The sequence below is a fragment of the Carassius auratus genome, chromosome 44 (genome assembly GCF_003368295.1).
Source record: "Carassius auratus strain Wakin chromosome 44, ASM336829v1, whole genome shotgun sequence".
NCBI classification, from domain to species: Eukaryota; Metazoa; Chordata; class Actinopteri; order Cypriniformes; family Cyprinidae; genus Carassius; species Carassius auratus.
In genome coordinates, this window is record NC_039286.1 from 9,056,799 (window position 1) to 9,076,140 (window position 19,342).

The 19,342-nt window shown below is 38.4% G+C and overlaps 1 protein-coding gene and 1 pseudogene across 2 annotated transcripts; one reads left to right on the forward strand and one right to left on the reverse strand.

Annotated features, from left to right (window-relative positions):
* The first annotated feature begins 2,113 nt into the window (after window positions 1-2,113).
* Window positions 2,114-13,030, forward strand: LOC113062396 (thyroid hormone receptor-associated protein 3-like; annotated as a pseudogene).
* A 720-nt stretch (window positions 13,031-13,750) lies between these two features.
* On the reverse strand, window positions 13,751-18,280 carry LOC113062398 (protein eva-1 homolog B-like). Of its 2 annotated transcripts, XM_026232226.1 has the most exons (3): window positions 18,047-18,280; window positions 15,241-15,370; window positions 13,751-14,550 (listed from the first exon to the last, which is right to left on the reverse strand). In XM_026232226.1, the coding sequence occupies exons 2-3, from the start codon at window positions 15,305-15,307 to the stop codon at window positions 14,120-14,122; spliced, it is 498 nt and encodes a 165-aa protein (XP_026088011.1). In that variant the 5' UTR covers window positions 15,308-15,370; window positions 18,047-18,280; the 3' UTR covers window positions 13,751-14,119. The 2 variants fall into 2 exon arrangements, with proteins under 2 accessions (XP_026088011.1, XP_026088012.1); XM_026232227.1 differs by lacking the exon at window positions 15,241-15,370.
* Between the last annotated feature and the right edge of the window lie 1,062 nt (window positions 18,281-19,342).

Consider the following 19,342-nt stretch of genomic DNA (forward strand, 5'->3'; position numbering starts at 1 on the left):
ACCTTTAAAGGCCTGTTAAACAGTATGCTCTGTCATAAACCCTTGGCGCACAAGACAATATTTGTCCTCACTGGACAGTTTCCCATGAGTCACTGCAAGGTGTGAAGGCAAATGAGAATGTTCTAGTTGTTTGTTGTGGGGCTGTTTTGGTAGCTGATGATAAGTGTGTATTTGAGTGTGGATAAATGTGCTCACTGCATTTATTTGCAACCTTTCTATTTGCTTCACACCGAGTTGCTTTGTTTAATGGCTTTATATAGCTGCTTGCAGCTGCACCATATGTTATTTCCAGAAAGGAGAGATATATAAAGTCTCCATTGCAGCTCCTCCTTGGGGTTTTAGAATGGACTTTTTACAACTTTGAAAAAAACATTAATCAAATCTTGTATGTTTTAATCGAGATTATTTGTTTCCAGTTTACTGTGTGTCATTAGGAATTCATTCAATTCATTTTTTGGCCATTGCTAGCTGAATGCTAGCAGTATACTACAAAATGTAGTGAACATTGAAAGCTATTAAATGAAGTGAGTTTTTAGTAATGACTAGGGGTGGAGTAGATCTAATCTGAAGTGACAGTCTGAAGTTGTTTTCACATGTGCTGTGCATAAACTGAAAGTGTAATTCATTGAGAAGAGACATGGCCTAGGTTGTAACTCTATCACTTAAACACAGGAAGTTATTTGTGTTGTTGTCAAATTGTGTTGTTATTTGTTAAATGCTGAATTTATTTTACTTACAGCAGGCTTGCCTTTTTCCTGCTTTTCTCATATTTCTCCTGTGCATGTTTCAGAATAGTTTTGAGAGGGATTTAATGTGATAATTTTTGAGCTGTGGCATCACTAAAACTGTAAAGGCTTAGAAATTGACACATTTAACACCCTTTTGTACTCAAACCTACAATGGCAAACATGCCTCTTTCATCAATATCAAGACCAAATGCATGGCAAAAATAAAAATAAAAAACGGAAAAGAAAACATGCCTTTAAAAGATATTATATAAAGATACTGAAACAGCACATCCTTGATTTTTTAATCGAAAAATAATTTCTACCGAACATTTGTTAATCTATTAAAAAATAGCATGGCATGAGCTCATATTGAATTTGGTTGTGATGCAAAAGCTACTTTTCTTTCTGTCTATACTAGCTCAGTGTTTTGCATGTGTTTATGTATGAGTATCCAGGCAGATGAGATGCAAAATAACTTTTCATCTATTTTAATCTTCATCAGCAATAAAGACTTAACTGGACATGAATTAAGCTAACACTACACTGTCTCAATGTTAACATTAAACTGCCCACCCCCCTGCCTCCACCTCCACATCGGTTTGGGAATGCAAACAGTTTGCCAATGTGACAGACAGGATTGCAAGAGTCATGCTGTGCTTTCATTCAGTTTGGATTGTGCCATTTAGAATATTATACATACTGATAATATTAGATAGATGTGTTTGTGTGTGTGTGTGTGTGTGTGTGTGTGTGTGTGTGTGTTTGTATGTTTGTGTGTGTGTGTGTAAAATAATTACTTATTTCAAAGATATGATTGGTGATTTAGTTCTGATGTACAGATTGCAGATCTGCACCAGAATCTTTTTTCTGGCCCTGTTGTTTTCTTTTTTGCATTAGCAGCTGCCAGCACTCTTAATACCAGCCAGTTTATCTCTGTCTTTTAATAAGATTTTTGCAGACATATCTGAGAGTGACTGGTTTATGCAGACTGTGTAGTGTTTCATCTCTGTGTGTAATAGTGCCTGGTGTTAGACAGATTTCTCTGTGATTACAGCTGTCACTCTGAGACGCTTTCAACAGGTGTCTGAAATGGAGGCGCTGCATCTGTTTTACCATGTGTAGATGCTGCAGCAGAACTTAGAAATAAAAATGGCCACATATTGTATTAATATCCAGCACATTGTTGAAAATTAATGAAAGGGGAAGAGAAAATATTGTGTTTATATTTTTAAATGTAAGTAATTCTAAAGGGACTGAGGAATGGGTTTAGTGTATATAAGGCAGTTTTCAAGTTGAAAATAAACATTAATAGTTTTGGTTCCTTAACATTCAAGAGAACAAGAAAACAGCAAGAAGAAGAATAGTAGTAGGGGGCGTGTTTAACGCTCTGCGTGCGCGCGCATGTGTTGATCAGGAAGGAAGCTCTGGGTCTGAACTACTTCGAAAGCATATTGCGTTTCCTGAGGCCCCCAAATGGCCACTTCTCGGTTTCATTACTCAGAAACCTTACATAACTGAACTCACACAGGTTATATTTGCGAAATAGATCAGTATAATTAAAATCAGACGTATTTCGATCATCGTTTGGCGTATAATACACGCTATTCCTCCGTCGCGTGTGCGCAGCGCCTAAGTGAGCGCGTGCTAATCACATCTGACTAGCTTCTCTGGTGAGTCTATTTATTTTTAATACATTTGAACACTTTAATGTTGTTTTCTGTTGGTCTTTCCCCTTAAAATGTTCTTTCGTGTTATTTTGTTGTCATTGTGTCCGCTTCTGTGCATTACAAGTCGTTTCAAATGAGCTAACGAGGCTAGTGTTAGCATAGTGGCTAACAGCAGCAATTTATTTGGATTTACGATAACATTGTGTATTTTGGTAGCATAATAATTAATTTTTCATTTTTATGTTGTAAATAACGATATAATTGCTCAGCCAGGTTTGTATGTCTTATTCTGACCTCATTAAGGTGGATAAATATTATTTATAATATCGTTAGTTATAACCATAAAACAATCCTTAATGCGAATGACTAACGTTAGATCAAATCGAAGTAACAGTTGTGATGGGACTATTGTACTGAACTCGTTTTTTATTTCCACCTTTACCATGAAAGAAGTGAAAACGAACGTGTTTTTGAATGTGTCATAAAATGGCTGTTTCTTGGCCTTTGCATTGAGAGTTTACCTTCTCAAGAATATTGTCTCAGTCTAGTGAGCTGGACAGCAAAACAATACCTAGACGGTATTTTGTGTGTCTCAAACCCTAGTAAATTGGCTATTGAACTTCTCATCTAAAATGCCGTCCACATAGACGGCTCACTAGGTTTTGAGACACCGTCACTGAGTGTCCTCTGTACTGATGATTTGATCAATGCACATTACCCCCCTAGTATTTCCTGAATAGATTAGAAACCGGTTGGGTCGGACTGTTTCTTACCCCAAATGACTGGGTGAAAATTGCTTTGCAGTTGTTCCTGTTCCTGATTTGACTGCCAAGTGCATAGACATTATGTATACAAGTCTTTCATGCTGCATGGCACACCCTGATCTCTATCCCACACTGAAAAATACTTCATATCAATTAACATGGGCATCTAATGTTACTAGATAAATGCAACGCACTGGAAAAGAAGGACCTGGAGTTGTTAAAATCTCAATAGTTAACCAGCCAGTGTAAGCAATTCCGAATCTGAGCTATATATTCTTCAGAAATGAAAACAAGAGTCTATTGTATATATTACAAATAAAGTGTCTTAATGCATCATTTGGTTATTGCAAAGGACTTCTGCAAAATATGCACAATATTATAAGGAAGTGTGATGGTTTTGCATGTTTATGAGTCTGAAACCGTTTCACCCTTTGCTTTCTGGCCCATTGGGTCAGTTTTTTTTTGTGTGTGTGTTTGTTGCATGATTTCAGAGTTGTTTTCTGTTAATGTTTGATTTATCTGGTCAACACTGTACACCGAATTCATCCATAGTGGGTCAAGGTAAAAACCTTGTTTATCGTGTAGGAAACCAAGCACGTATGTTTCAAGAAAAAATAATGTATTGGAGTTGCATCAGTTACAGTAAAGGAGTTAGTTAGTTCAGGAGACCGTGATGAGTACTGCTGTAGTTTATTGGAGGGATAACAGTAATCTATAAATAGTAGCTACTATGTTGTAAAACATATAAAAAGTATATTATGCCCAAAACAAACATGTAAACAAAACAAAATGCAACCATTTAGAGCAATTTATAGTAATCTGTAATGTCATTAAAGTCTTATTTTTCTTTAAATATTAAGGACAGGACAGATTCTCATATTATATATTCATTTTATATAAAATGATTTTTATAAAAGATTTAATGAAATATTACCTATTTTATTTATTTATTTATTTTGAAGAAATGTGTTTCACAAGGTAAGGGGAAAAAACAAAACAAAAACAAGTAGTAGCATAACGGCAATTAAAAGTTTGTTGGTTCTTCATTAGGGTTGGGTATTGATTCGGATGTCACGATTCGATTTCGATTCATAAGCTCTCGATTCGATTCTCAATTTTTTTAATGCAATTTTTTTTTATATAATTTTTTTTATATATATAATTTCAGTGAATATAGTTTTTAGACAAATTCTATTTAAATTTCTAAAAAATGAACAATAAACAGCAGTTTACAGAAATTAAGGCCTGTACTTTAAGCTTTTTTTTTTTGTATAATGACCTTTTTTTAAACTATAATAGGGCCATATAAAATGTTCTTTTTAATTTCTGGTAATCAGAGGAAGGTATAAAACAATTCAGTTAATCCTGATCAAATGAAATGTCCTTTTTTGGCAACAGAGGTTTCCTGTTAAAAAGAAAATAAATAATTGTTAATATTTATTTGTAGTAGTAGCATTGTTACATTGAATCTTAAGACTGCTAAATAGTAAAAAATTTTGACAGTTTCTTCACATTTACATTTTTTTTTTGATGGTTTGCCATGAGGAACTTGCAGCTGCTGTGTATGTGGTATGATGGTAGTTTAATAAAATGCTAATGAAGTGACTCTCAGAGTAGCTGGGGATGAAATTAGTGTATTCATATCATCAGGGAGACGACAGGCTACTGCGAGCGTCCTCTGCACTTGTGTAAACAAAACAGCACTTTGCACCATCCACCATTTATTCCAGTTCTTCATATCAGTTATTGGTCATGTAAAGAGGTATTTCACCCCAAAATTAATATTTTGTCATCATTTACTCACCCTCATGTTGTTCTAAACCTGTGAGAATTTCTTTGTTCTACAGAAGACAGAAATTCATGCAGGTTAAGAACAGCATAAGGGTGAGTATATTATGACAAAATATTCATTTTTGTGCGAACAATACATTTAAACATAAAAATAAATATTGGTGATTCTGTTTTGCAAATAACAAACAGGCAAATTACATGTTTTTTTTAGCTAGACTTTTTTTTTTTTCATAAAGGTTTAATTTTTATTTTAAGGGGACTTTTCTCCACATTTCTGTATTCCTGTATAAGAGTGACAGCCTTGTGTTCATGCAATTTTTCTCTTTTCAGATCCTGTGAATATAAAGATGTCCAAGCCCCCGAATTCTGCTTCCCGGTCCCGGTCCAGGTCTAGATCACGGTCCTACACACGGTCTCACTCGAGGAGTCATTCCCGTTCGAGGTCCAGAAAGCGTCGCTACAGGTAGACAGATAGAACAGATTCCAGCCTCTTCCTTTGCAACAAAGTGTTAGTTAAAATAGCTTTTAAAACAGGAAATCTGGTTATTTTAAACTGCTATAATGTTATAGTGCAGTTTAGAAACAGCTGCCTCTGAGTGCTTTGTTCTATCCTTGACTCAAAGTCAATGAATATTAGAATAGCACTAATATAAGATACCATCGTTTCCTGATGGTTGCTCCTCCTCGAAGTTTTTCTCTTCTTTTCTAACAACCCACGCCCTTTTTTTTTACGTCTCCTTTGTGCGCTAGGCTAGAAACGGTTTTCTTTTCTTAGTTTTGACTACCTCTTTCCACTGCATGTGGCTTAGCATGTCGTTATGCTTCTCGGTAAAATATATTCTTAATCAGTTTTCCAATGAAAAAGCACAAACGGTAAGACATTTCATGCTAGCAAATGTTTGGTTTAGTTTGGTAAATTTGGACCATGGAGCTTGTAGTTAAGCTCTAAATATGTCTAACTTTATGCATCACCAGGTTTAGGTAATGAATTCAAGTTGGATTTTCTTTTTAATGTGAAATCTCTATATTTGTAGTTTCAGAAGTTTGTGATTAAGACATAATTTTAGGCAGTGTAATATTTTAGTCAGTGGTAAAAGGGTTGTAAGAATCGCATCCGTTGCAAGATTTACAGGAAATGATTTAACACTTTGTCAAGGGAAGAACTTGCTCATTTTGTGTGATTATTGATTCTGTAGCGCCAGCAAGTGGTCATGAATCATAACTGCAATCTTCCTCTCTTTTTCTCTCTCTTATCCTCCTGTATTCCTCTCTCTGTACTTTGAATTTCCATCTCATCCTTTAGCTCTAGATCAAGATCCCGATCGCACAGCAGGGAGAGGAACTATCCTTCCAGAGATTACCAAAACAATCGTGGGTATAACCGGGGTTTCCGTGGCTACCGGAGACCCTTTCAGTACCGGGCCAGAGGGCGTGGCTATTACCCACGAGGTAACTATTATAGAGGTGGCAACAACTATGGTTACCGTTCCAACAACTGGCACGGCAATAGAGACCAGCAGCAGCCATACGACCACTCACACAGCCCTAGGAGGGGGTGCTCACGTTCCCACACGCCACGGAAACGATCAGCAAGCCGAAGCCGCTCACGCCATTCCGATAGATCATCCTCTGTGCGTTCCAGGCGCTCAAGCTCTTCCTCACGCTCCTCGTCCCCACATTGCCGCAACTCTAGCGCTGGACGACCCCATTCTAAAGATCACAAAGAGAGGGGTTCACCAGGGGAGAGCAAGAGAGCCAGCAAAGAGTCATCCAAGCATACAGGAAGCCCCCCAGAGGAATCCAGTAGCAAGTGGGAAAGCCTAGCTGAATACGAGACCAGCCCCAAACGCAATGCCCCATCTGCTGGTGGTCAGACAGAGGTCAAAGTGTCCATTTCTGGAGGTTCCGGCAATGGTGCACCAATGTGGCGAAGCATCGGCCCTGCCAGTAAAAGTTCACTGACAAAGACGTCAACCTCTCCTGGCTTCGGGTTCTTCACAAAGGAAGAGGTGAAAACCGAAGACAAATCAGCCTCCATCTCTACCGCTTTCAAAAAGTATGTTTTTTTGCGTTCGATTTTTATGTTTTCCCTCTTTCTTTTGTCCTCCAGGCAGTTTTTAATCAATCATCATTCTCTCAAATGTGTTTAGTCCTTGTACAGCGACAAAGATCCTTGGAAGAATAGAGCTTATAATGGAAACCAATTTCAAACTCAAATGTCACAAATGGGCGTTTACCTGTGCTATGAGGTTGTTTGCAATCCCATAATTTAGGAGATAAAGTTATAATGATGTAAGTATGGAATAAAAACCCATCCTGGTCAGTCGTGTCTGCATTGCTGAAAAGTTGAGCCATAAGTTTGCGCATGTCTTAACTGTTGTTTGTTGTAAGTAACCTTTCTTATCTTGCTGTTAAAGGTTATGCTGGTTGGAAAATGTAAATGTTTTTTAATACAATCTGCTCCTTGTTGTAAGAAAGTATGATTAACTTGTGATCGTTCACCTCAGGTTTTTGGCAGAAAAGAAAAAGCCCTTATCAGACAGGGATAATAGCAGGGGCGAGACTTTAAGCTTGGGAGACGCTGACAGTGAGAAGAGTGGCAGTAAGTTGAGAATGGTTTTCGACGCATCCGAATCCGGCTATGATGGCTCAAAGACTGACAAAGGACTTCCGTTTCTGGATGCCAAGGAAGAGGAGTATCGCCAGGAAATGAAAGACAGGAAGACTGAGGAGGAATCCAAGTATAAGGACAAAACCATTGTCACAATGCGGGACTTGACTGAAGAGCGCTTCGGGAAATGGGATGACTCCATCTATCTGTCCAACAAAGATTCATCAAGAAGGGATGAAGATGTTGAGGAGGAACTGGACGAGGAACTTTATCGCAGTCGCAAGCATGCTTCTAGAAAAGAAGAGAAGGCCTCCAAGAAGAAAGAAAAGAAAAAAAGCAGGATCAGCCCATCTTCTCCATCACCATCGAGAGTATCGGAGAATAGAGGCAGGCCACTGTTTCCAGCTGCAAGAGAGGCCTCTCCTCCAGCTAAATCCTCAGTGAAGAAAGACCCCAAGTTTAATTTTAGTATAAAGGCATTCACTGATGATGGAGAAAGGTATGTATTTGAATTTACATGTAAAGATGTTTTCAATTTATTTATTTTATTATCATTTTTTTTTATGTAATTTGTGACTCTCACTGCTTTCCCTCAGCTCATCAGGTGCATTAGCTAAAGAAAGACGTTTGTCACAGGATCTTGTGCCCCCTGGTAAAAAAGATCATGAGGAGTTTCGCTCGATTTTCCAGCATGTTCAGTCTGCTCAGCTTCGCAGGAGCCCATCAGAGCTATTTGCTCAACATATAGTCACCATAGTACATCATATTAAAGGTAATTCCAGACTAAACCGGTTGTGCAATGCTTCATTTTAATTGTCCACTATGTGCTTTGAGGTGCTTCAAGATGCAGACCTAGGACTTTTTTTTGGGGGGGGGGTGAACTTCAAATAATTTGGCTTCATATTTGAACATTTGAGAATGGTGGCATGCAAGAAATGACCTGTTGTTCTGTCTTCTGAATGCAGCTCAACATTTCCAGTCATCTGGATTGACTCTGAATGAGCGATTTGGATTATACCAACGAAAAGCTGCAGAGAAGGAAATGATGAAGCCGAAGAAGAGTCCTGAGATCCACCGGTAGGTGTTTTTGTGTTCTGGTCTGCATTCCACTCATGTATCTTCAAATGCTTTTGTGGATTATTATGGATAAGATGCCTCGTTCCTCTCTTACTCTATTTTTTTGCATGCTCTTCCACAGGCGAATCGATGTGTCTCCCAGTGCTTTTAAGAAGCACTCTCATCTGTTGAGGATTTCGAAGAAAGCGGCTACAAGGTGACAGAGAGAGTTTTCAAATCTGAAATTCCTGCCCAAATGTGTACCAGCTGAAACAGCAGAAATGTGCTATGAGATGTATAATGCTAATGCACAAGAACCCCAAACTCAGTCTTGTATTACTGAGCATTACGCTCTCATTCTCCAGCGTTTGTCATATGATTAATCGTGGGTACATACTTGACCATACAAAATGGCTAATCAAAAGGAAGTGACAATTGATCCTGTGTCCAAGACTTTCACTGGACCACTAACCAATGCAATAGTAAGTATATCTCCTCGCAAATGTGTTTATAAAACCAAAAAAAGTGAGGCTCAGTACTAATCAGTATTGGGAAAGCATGGAGCATGCTGCTTTCTCATAAGAACTGTGCGTTTTTTTTGTTTTGGTTCAGGTTTTTTTTTTTTGTCAAAGTCTCACTTTTTAATAGCCGTCTGTCACATTTTCAGTGGGTGAACACATTCGTACTTAAAATTGCACACATTTCATTGGTTTCATGAAAACTTGGCCAACATCAGCCAACACTGTAAAGTCATAGAGGGTGACAAAAAAAAAGAGGATTGAATTGAAGTCATTCCTAAAGATTGCTAACAATTAGTTTTTCTGCTGGTTGTTAACTTTCATTACAATACGCATCTGCCATTTCAGTCTGTGGTATTTTCTTCTTGTGCCTAGTTTAACCCTACATTAATAGTAAATTCATATTTAAATCATATTAAAGGGTTAGTTCACACAAAAGTGAAGTTTTCAAGTTTGTGTAACTTTAAGAATCTCTCATGTTGCTTTTGTGAAAGAATGAGAAATGAGAAAATGAATGAGGATAACGGCAGTCGAGCTACAGAAAACAATAGAAAGAAGTCCAAAAAATAGTCAGACTTAACTTTCATTGATTGGAAAACAGATTATTGAGGGGAAATTCTGCTAAACCTCATCTTTTATGAAAAATAAGAAAGTCATACAGGTTTGTAAACACATGAGGCAGATGATGAGTTAAAATTCTTGTTTGGATGAACTATCCTTTTAAGCTTGAAATTTAGTTGAAATCACTTATTTTTTGTTGTTTACATTAATAATTCAAGAAAATGTGTTAATTATTTTGGGTATTATTGTGTCTCTACAGGATCATGGTAAAAGGCATGAAGGCGATTCATTGGACCTCCGGTTGGATATTGAGCGCCGTAAAAAGAACCCTAAACGAGAGGGGGGCAAGAGTTCAGCTGGCTCACGCACACCCAGCCATGAACTCTCCCCTGACAGATCCTCCAAACACAAGAAATCAAAGTATGTTCATCAGTAATGTTTGAATGGTGCTCAAAAAAAGTCTGGGTCAAGTTGTTTTAATCTTGTGCTCATTTTCTAGACTATAATGATTTGATGATTGAATGTTGATTTAACTTAACAGTTTTCATTCATTAAAGACTTTATGTAGTTCGTATCTGGGAGGAAGCTTATATTAAAATGTTTTATATTATATTTTAAATGTTGCATAATTCAAATTCCTGTAATTTTATTATTATAATGTTGAAATTCTGATTCAGCCAAATTTACATACTCGCTTTAAATTTTGTAGATAATTTCATTCTTATGTGGTCTATTTATTTTTTACAACTTTGTACAAATGCAGGTTGTTTTTTCTTAATATGAAGCTCACTGTTCAAAATCTGATTAACTTAATAGTGCAAAGATGGTGTTCGATTGTGGATTTATTCTCCTACAGCTCCCACAGATGGCAAAGTGGCTCTGATGTAGAATTTAAGTCCAGCCTAAAACCTTAACCTAACTTTAACCTTTAACTCTTCTCCCTTTTTCTAAAGGAAAAGCAAAAAGAAGCGAGACCGCTCTCCCTCCTCCTCCTCATCTTCCTCCTCCTCTCCCTCCCCTCGTGTGTACAGAGTGAAGGAGTACCATCCGGAGGAGCACATGGAGGGAGGAGGGAGTTTTAACAAGGCCCGTCTGGGGTCAAGGGACTACCCAGGGCCCATGGATCGTGGCCCCCGGGACTATGAGGGCCACATGGACCGGGGTTATGAGAGGGGCAGAGGAGGGTACGACCGAGGAGGATATGACAGAGGTCATGGGGGATACGATCGGGGATTTGTTGTAAGTATCCTATAATTCTCTGTGACATTGACCTATTGATCATTGATGAGATACAGATGGAATTTGTTTCTTGATGTATTTATCATGGATTAATGTCAAACTTCAAAGAAACCTCGGTATGCTGCTTATTAGGGTTTGGTTTTCTCACAAATTCTGTGTCAATGGTTTAAGTTTTAAATTATTTAATTGAATTATTTAATAAATTATAGCAAGGAAAAGTATATAGTTTCATGATTTAATACAAATGTATTCTCAATTGTAGTATATATAATTATAATTATTTTTTATTTTGTTTTATTCAAATTGTTACTTTTGGGATTGAAAGTAAAGACTTTTCAGTTTCAGTGGGTATCTGGCGATCGTTTTTTTTTTTTTAAAGTGAAATGGTAAAATTAAGTGAAATATTGGATTGTTTATTCGTCCAAATTTTGACAAGTTCCATGATATTCCACATTGTAAAGTAAATTTTTTATTTTTTTTTACTCTTTCCACCATTCCGTCCATTTTTATATTTGTGTCCTGAATTCGGTCTCATATCTCAGGTGTTTCTCCTCTATTATTAGTTTATATGCTTTTTCCTTGTATTTGTTCTTTGCAGCCGAGAATGAGAGGAAGAGGATGGAACCGGGGAAATTACCCAGGCAACAACACCAATAACCCTCCCAATATGGGCGGCCCCTCACGGCCCCCAGAGGAGGAGAGGGACCCCGAATACACCCCCAAGAGTCGGAAATACTTCCAGGTGTGCCAAAAATGATCTTAGAAACGCACGTGCCCCCGTAAATGACACATTCAAAACAAAAACTGGTGGTTGGTTGATTCGTATGTCACTTTAAATGAGCAATTTTGGGACAGTATAAGCTGCATAGTGGCCACTAGGAGAGTTTAAATATACGTCTCTCTCATTCAACTGCAGCATGATGACCGGGACAAGGAAGGGGAAATGAAGTGGGTGGATACTCGGGGGCGCGGCAGAGGGAATTACCCACGCGGCAGGGGCACCTTCATGATTCGCAAGAGCAGCGGCAGCCCCAAGTGGACCCACGACATGTTCCAGGGCAATGCTGAAGAGGGAGACATGGGAGATGGAGGCGCAGACAAAGACGACGACAAGTCTGGGGAAAATACTGCATCCAAGCCATAGACTGATCCGCATCATTTGTGTCTGTTCTTCTGTCTCTAGCTCATAGAGAGCCCTTGTGAGCAAAGCATCCTTGTGTGTTCAGATGTTGGACAGAAAAGCCCCAAATGGTAGAGCCATGTCATTTATAGAAACATACATTTCATTCAATCATATATTTTTTCCTGTTTGTTTTCGGGGTTTGTTGGGTGTGTTTGAAAATATAAATTCAGCCATTCACCAAATTAATTTTCATTTAAAAAGTGCAATAAATCTGTGCACTTGTGCCTTAGATTTAACTGTAGTTTTATGATTCGTTTTTTACTTTTTTTATTTTACAAGTAGATTTTTCCCTCTTTTTTTTTTTTTTTGGAATTGCATGTAAGTTTAATGTATACATGCTGAAATCTTTTATATTTCTTCCCTTTTGGTGTATGGTTCAGTCTCATTGGAGCATATCCCTTGTGGACCAATGCACTGTGTCCTGGGCCGATATTCTCCAGAAAATTGTTAAAATTGTACAGATTCATTCTTCCTAACTCGTTGATTCTCATCCAATTTAATTCATTTTCTTCCCTTAAATTATGCCACTAATGACAAAAAAAAGTCCACTTTGTGAAGCATAAAACTTTTTTTATTTTTATTTTGAGCAACAAAAAAAGCTCATTATTGATCAGATTTTAAACGGTAGATGATAATAGAACATGCAAGATGAAGCTTTTCATGATGCATTTATTGCATTATTGTGTTTATCAAACAAATAGTAAAATAGTTCATGCTGCATGTTTAGATTTTTCTTCCACTGATCTCTGTACGCTGGGCTGTAAGGATGTAACTGGGGGACTCGGCTGCGCTCTTTTCTGCTTTGTGACATTATTGTAATGCTGTGACTTAATGTTCTGTTAACATTTATAATCCATTAACTGTGCTTTCAGTCTCCATGGTGAATTTGAAATAAAACCCGTCTTCATTTTGGCCTTGTAAGACACATCATTGGAACAGCTGCAGTCTTTTAGTGATTTTTATGAAGAGGTATACAGGTTTCACAATGTGATGTGAGCTGTTTAAGGATTAAATTCACAATGTTTTTACATTTAAATGTATTCATTTAGCTCAGTGGTTCCCAAACCTGTCCTGGCGTACCCCCAACACTGCACGTTTTCTTTGTCTCCCTAATTAAACACATCTGATTCAACTGATCAGCTCATTATCACATGGGTTAATGAGCTGATGAGTTGAATCAGATGTGTTTAATTAGGGAGACAAAGAAAACGTGCAGTGTTGGGGGTACGCCAGGACAGGTTTGGGAACCACTGATTTAGCTGATGCTTTTATTCAAAGTGACTTACAATTGCTATTTCAGAGGTTGTACACCTCTGGAGCAACTAGGGGTTAAGAATCTAGCTCAGGGACACATTGGTGTCTCACAGTGGATTCGAAACCGGGTCTCTCACACCAAAGGCATGTGTCTTATCCATTGCGCCAACGTCAATTCTGACGACCATGAACAGCTTATTAAAAGCAATTTTACTGTGAGTTTGGTGTGGACCCTAATATGTGAGCAGGCATTAATGGAAGGCGAAGGCCGCCTCTTCCTTTGGAATGTATCTCCTCGACACAACTCACTTTCTCATTTATGATGCACTAAATTAGGTGAAAATCTTTGGTTTTATTTTCATGTAGAAAATACATTATATATACAAACATTAAGTGCTAAAATATTTATAGATATAAAAATGCAACAACAAAATCGAATCATCAAAACTTATTTAGAAGACAAGCAAGGGTATTGTGAAAACAACTTCAAAACAGATAATGCAGATAAAATTAAACTTAAAAATAAAGGTTCTTTACTGGCATTAGTTGCTCAGTGAACAACCTTTAACATCCATGGAAACTTTCCATTGCACTACTTAAATGTTCTTAAAATCAGCCTTATTTTTAAAAGCGTCCTCAATTCTTACCAGTTTAAAGGTACGTTACACCCAAATCTATTGCACAGATAAATGTTCAGGTGCATTCCATAGCTACATGAACCCACTGCGTCCAGAAGACAAAACACTGCTAGAGATAGTGAACTCGTCCGAGTGTGCCTGTGCCGGTGACAAGTATATCCGGCTGTCCGTTCCTCCAGATCTCCCTGACGATCCGTTCTCTCTCCTCCAGTCTCCTGGCTCTCTCCAGCTCGTCCGCTGAAGCGAACACATTCACACTCTTAATGCTTCCGTTCAGCAGGGTCTGATCGCTCGTGGGACTCACTGCAACCACTGGGACTTGTAGGTCCTCGTCATCTCCTTCCTCACTTTGGTCCTCTTCCTTGTCTTCGTCCTCCTCGCTGGATTCTTTCAGTCGTCTCTTGTCGGGTGAGGAGGGTGTTTTTGTTTTTGTTTTTGAACGCGGTCGGCAGGCGATGCCCAGTATGAGGAGGACCAGAGCCAGCAGAAGACCTGAACTCACACCCAACATGAAGTACAGCGCGAAGCTCTCCATGTTCTCTGTGTTCAAAGGAAAGGAAAACTGTCAAGAGCATGACCAAGTCATATTTTATAACAATATTAATAAATATATATAACATTACATCAATAAAATACAGTAAAAACTGTATTTATTAATTTAATACTAATGTTATTAATATTATTTTAATCTAAAATATATGTTTTCTGTTCTAATTATCCTTCACAAAACATTCTGTTTAGCTGATCTGGTGCTCAGAAAACATTAACACTGTCAATGTTGAAAACAGTGCAATTGAATATTTCCTTAAACCATTACATTTATTTGAAATAGAAATATTTTGTAGCAGTACAGATGTTTTTACTGTCACATTTGATCAAGTGAATACACACGCACACACTTCATAATTTCTAGTAAATTGAAGTTGCGATTTCAAGTAAACTTCAAACATTACGTTTTCTAGACTGATTTGACACTAAAGAAAAATCTTAAACCCCAGAGAAAAGTATTTTAGGAACATTTAAGCCATTACTCATGAAGTCAGTTGTGTGAAGCCAAATCAAACTGAACACACTGGGTAGTTATTTTGTTCTTGGGGTCAGAAGTGCACAATGTTCTGGGCACACAAAGCCAAACCAAATCTATATAAAGTGCTTAGCCATCTGCCTTCCACTGCTTGATTTCTTACCCTGGGCAGTAATGAGTTGTTTGTGTTGAATGCTCTTATTCACCTGTTATGTGAGCGTACGTAGCCATGCTGTTACTCAGCAGCTCCATGTCTTTGCGTATGGGGTTCATGTTGGCTTTATCGTGGTTTTTGCTTTCTTCTCTACTTTCTCACCTTGACCTTCAGCTTGACCCCTGTGTTAGAACAAAATACATATAGTTCAGAGACATTATATTTATAGTATATTTTACGTTTATGCAACTTGCCCCTGACTATAGGTAGACTATCATTCATGTTCATTACACAAACAACGCAAAGATTAATACTTAATGTTAGGGCTTTTGAAAAACAAAAAAAACAACAGTGATGCTTGCTTTAGCATTGCAAGAACAGGTAAAACAACATGCCCTTCTATGCATAACTAGACACATAGGCTCTAACTTATTTATTTTGGACACTGAGGCTGAAATTGCGCTAACTGTGCCATTAAGCAGCATTATATCAGTCTCTTTCCACACAGGCCATTTGTAACTGCTGTTGTTTATTGCATTGACCCAGATCTCCCTCTTTGCTCCCAGACCGATTCTCCCATTTTTCTCACAGGAACCGAGATACTGTGAAGACATCCACATGCTGCTCAGGGTCTGCGTGGGAATCTTCCCTGGGAAACTGGGAAGGATCCAGCTTGTGTCACTCTCTCTCCGAGATGGAAAAGAGGAGGGGGAGAATTAAAGCTGAACATCTGGATTCCCCAAGCTGGAGCCGGACGAGTCCTGGCTGTTTCCTTGGCGGGAATCTCCTCCGGCCCAAGTGAGGAAACAATAAAAGCATGAGACTATAAATGCGGTGACTCCCTGTGTGCGTCCACACCGTAAAAGCCGCAGACGCTGAGACCATGCCGAGATGACGGAAGAGGTGCCATGTTTTGTCTTCCTGTTTGTTTCCTCTTGGGGCCTGTAATTACAGCGAACTTTAATCTACGCCATCAAGTCCCAAAGTCTCAGCCGCCCTGATCCCTATCTGCCATGCTCTTGGCAGAACGAGGGCACACATTTAAGTGCACTGGAGTGAAGCACATTATGTTCTGTTGACTGTGGCTGTAGCTATTTATGCAACATTCAGTGGTCAAAATGTCTACTAATTCCCTCACAGATGCCTGAAGTAATATTTTGCAGTTCAGAGGTTGCTGATCTCTCATAGCTCATTAACTTAATGATTTCAGTTATCATTTCAGATGTCAATAATAATAAATACACACAATTAAGATAATGTACATCTGTTCTCTTTGCATCAGAAATCCCATTAGACAAAAATATCAAAATATGTAAAATATGTAAATACAACTGGATAAAACAAAACCCATCTTCATTTCAGGCTGCAAAAAAGAAAGGGGAAAAAAGTCATTATTTTAAAGGGGGTTATTTTATAGACCCACTGTAAATTATTATACTTTATATAAACATTATTAGCATACGAGTAAATTTAAGCAATAAAATACTTTTTGGAATTGAATGTTTAAATGCAAGCAGGTGTTCTTGTGTTGTGGCGTCTCAGTTTTGTGTTGTGCTCTGCGGTCCTGTGAAGCCCCTCCCGTGTGTGGTTTAGCAAACACAAACTACATTCTATCACACAAACAAATGGCAAACAGGAACTAGGATACCAGGACTATGAGATTACACCGGAAGCTTGTAAACATTGTCAAGTCCCGCTCCAAGTACCAATTAGTGTGGGACGTACACCAAATGTTCCAAAAAAAATATTCCTGTTAGTGACACAGCAGAGCAGACAGACCAAATGCCCTGCGTTCTGCCCCACAGCCGTGAGTCATCGGCAGTTCGACACAGGACAAAACATCTCAAACATACCATCAGGCACCTGTCAGAGCCTTTCCCAGAAGAGCAAACCTGCAGAAGGGCATGTAGCAGCAGAACCCGCTGAGCGCAGGCTATTCTGCACATTCTCCTATCATCTCTAAAATCCAAACTTTATGAGCATCTTTTTTTTCAAGAAGTATTATATAGTAACATTATTTTCAATATTATAATACATGTTTTAAGTGTTTTTGTTCATAGTATGTTGTTCCAAGAGGTATAAGTATACAGTCATTTACAAAATGTAAGATTTTTGGTTTGCAAAGAGTTGCCACCTTTTTATAACATTGCAGTGTTTTCTAGGTTGTTTTCATGCAACTATACTGCAATGCACTAACAAACATCTGCAATATTGCTGTGCAGCTGCTAATGAGTTGCTATGCAATTTCTAGGTTGATATGAGTGATTGCTAGGTTGTCTCTTCCCGGTGTTGTTGGTAGTTGCTAGGGCATTGCTATGCAGTTGCTAGGGTGCTATGGGTTGTTGCTAGGACATTGCTATGCAATTGTTAATGTGTTGCTGTACAATTTCTGTTGTAGTTGCTAGTTTGTTTCTACACAGTTGCTTTGTGGGTGGTTGACAGGTCTTTAATATGTGGTTACTAGGGTCAGAAGAGTCCCTAGTAACTGTATAGGCAGAAGAGTCCAACCTTAAGTCTGTGATATTCAGTTTTTCTTATGATTAACAGTATATGGTGATATTTTTATATGGTTTATATGTTGATATTTGCTTTTTTATATGGTGTTTGATGTGACTAGAGTCACTCCTTCAGTATAAATCTGTGGGATTTATCAACCAAGTATATGTTTTTTTTTGTAGACAAAAATCTCTAACTGGTTAAAAGTAACAGCAAGCTCTTAGGTAAACTAATCCAGTCATATTACACTTTTATCTGATATCTGAACAATTTCACAAGCCAAAGATAGTTTTGATGTTTTATCCATTTAATAAAAATGATGTTTTATCCTTTTAGTAAAATTGAAGTATATCATTTCTTACCTTTTCTAACGAACCATAGTTTCTACCCAGATCGTCCTGGTGGAGGAAAGATGAGTCCCGTATCCAGAGGCGCAGTGACCTCATACACTGGCAGATGAAGTGAGGTGCTTAAACTCCAAACACACACTCTTTCTTTCTTTCTTTCTCTCTCTCTGTCTGTCTACTCAAACGTGTCTGTGCCTGACATCAGGAGAAGGAGCAGAAGCAGACCTCTGTGCTCACACTTACACAGTGGCTCTCTCTCACTGGGACCAGAGCATTGGAGAGCAGTTTGGGCAGAGGGAGGTGTTTCCTGTCCGAGGGGAAAATAGAGTAGAGGAGGGGCAAACAACATGAGACTAGAATTTACACCCACGGGATGGCAGTGCAATCCAGGCCACATTTCACGCCTGCTGGTCACCCGATCAGTGTAAACCTCTTCTTCAGGTACACACATGTATATCTGAGTGTGTTGTGTGGGTGTGTAAACCACAGAGAAACATACACCTCATTTTCTTTAAGCTGGTCTAACATTGTTTATACATTATATAGTGGCCTCAGAAATATTTTTTAAAATTTCCCTAAAAGATGATGATTTCCCAAGTACCCTAAAAGATTATGATTTTAAGTGGACTTAAAAGATCACATCAACCACAAAATCTCAATATCACCATCAAAGTAAAAATAAAAATATCAACATATAAACCATATAAAAATATCACCATATACTGTTAATCATATGAAAATCAGAATATCACAGAAACTTAAGGTTGGACACTTCTGACCCTAGTAACCACATATTAAAACCCTATCAACCACCCACAAAAACCTAGCAACTGCATAGCTACTTATTTGCAAATGTTCTGTTTCTGTTTGTCTTCACTTTAAACATTCAAGCACTCCCCTAAATCATGTTTCTTTCTGCATGTGCAGGCTTGAATAAGGCCGACCGCCCACCCTCCGGGACGGGCCACGTAAAGCATGCCAGAAAGCTCTCTTGTCTGTTGAAGGTTAACCCTGTGGGGTGGAACAGGAAATGTCTGCAGTGGTCACAGCGCCTGCTGCTTTGGGCTGCAGCTGGATTTAAAGAGCTCTTTGTGCTCCCATCTGACAAGGATTTAAACACATGAAGCGACTCTTAACTGTATGGTATCCCAAGCAACAGCAACAGCCAGTGACAACCTTTTATCTTTAACAGTACAGTGAACCATGCTCTTCAGATGAGTTGAGTCTGATGGAGATGAAAGACCATAATGTGGGCAACATACTCATTTGAGCAGGTGCATGCTGGGGAAATTTAGGATGTGGAAAGCCCAG

What these genes read in the sequence shown, in the direction of transcription:
- LOC113062398 (XM_026232226.1), bottom strand. Translation starts at nt 15,307, where the DNA reads ATGAACCCCATACGCAAAGACATGGAGCTGCTGAGTAACAGCATGGCT. An exon ending in TACGTACGCTCACATAACAG is followed by an intron (nt 14,551 to 15,240) that starts GTGAATAAGAGC and finishes CTTTGAACACAG; the next exon opens with AGAACATGGAGAGCTTCGCG.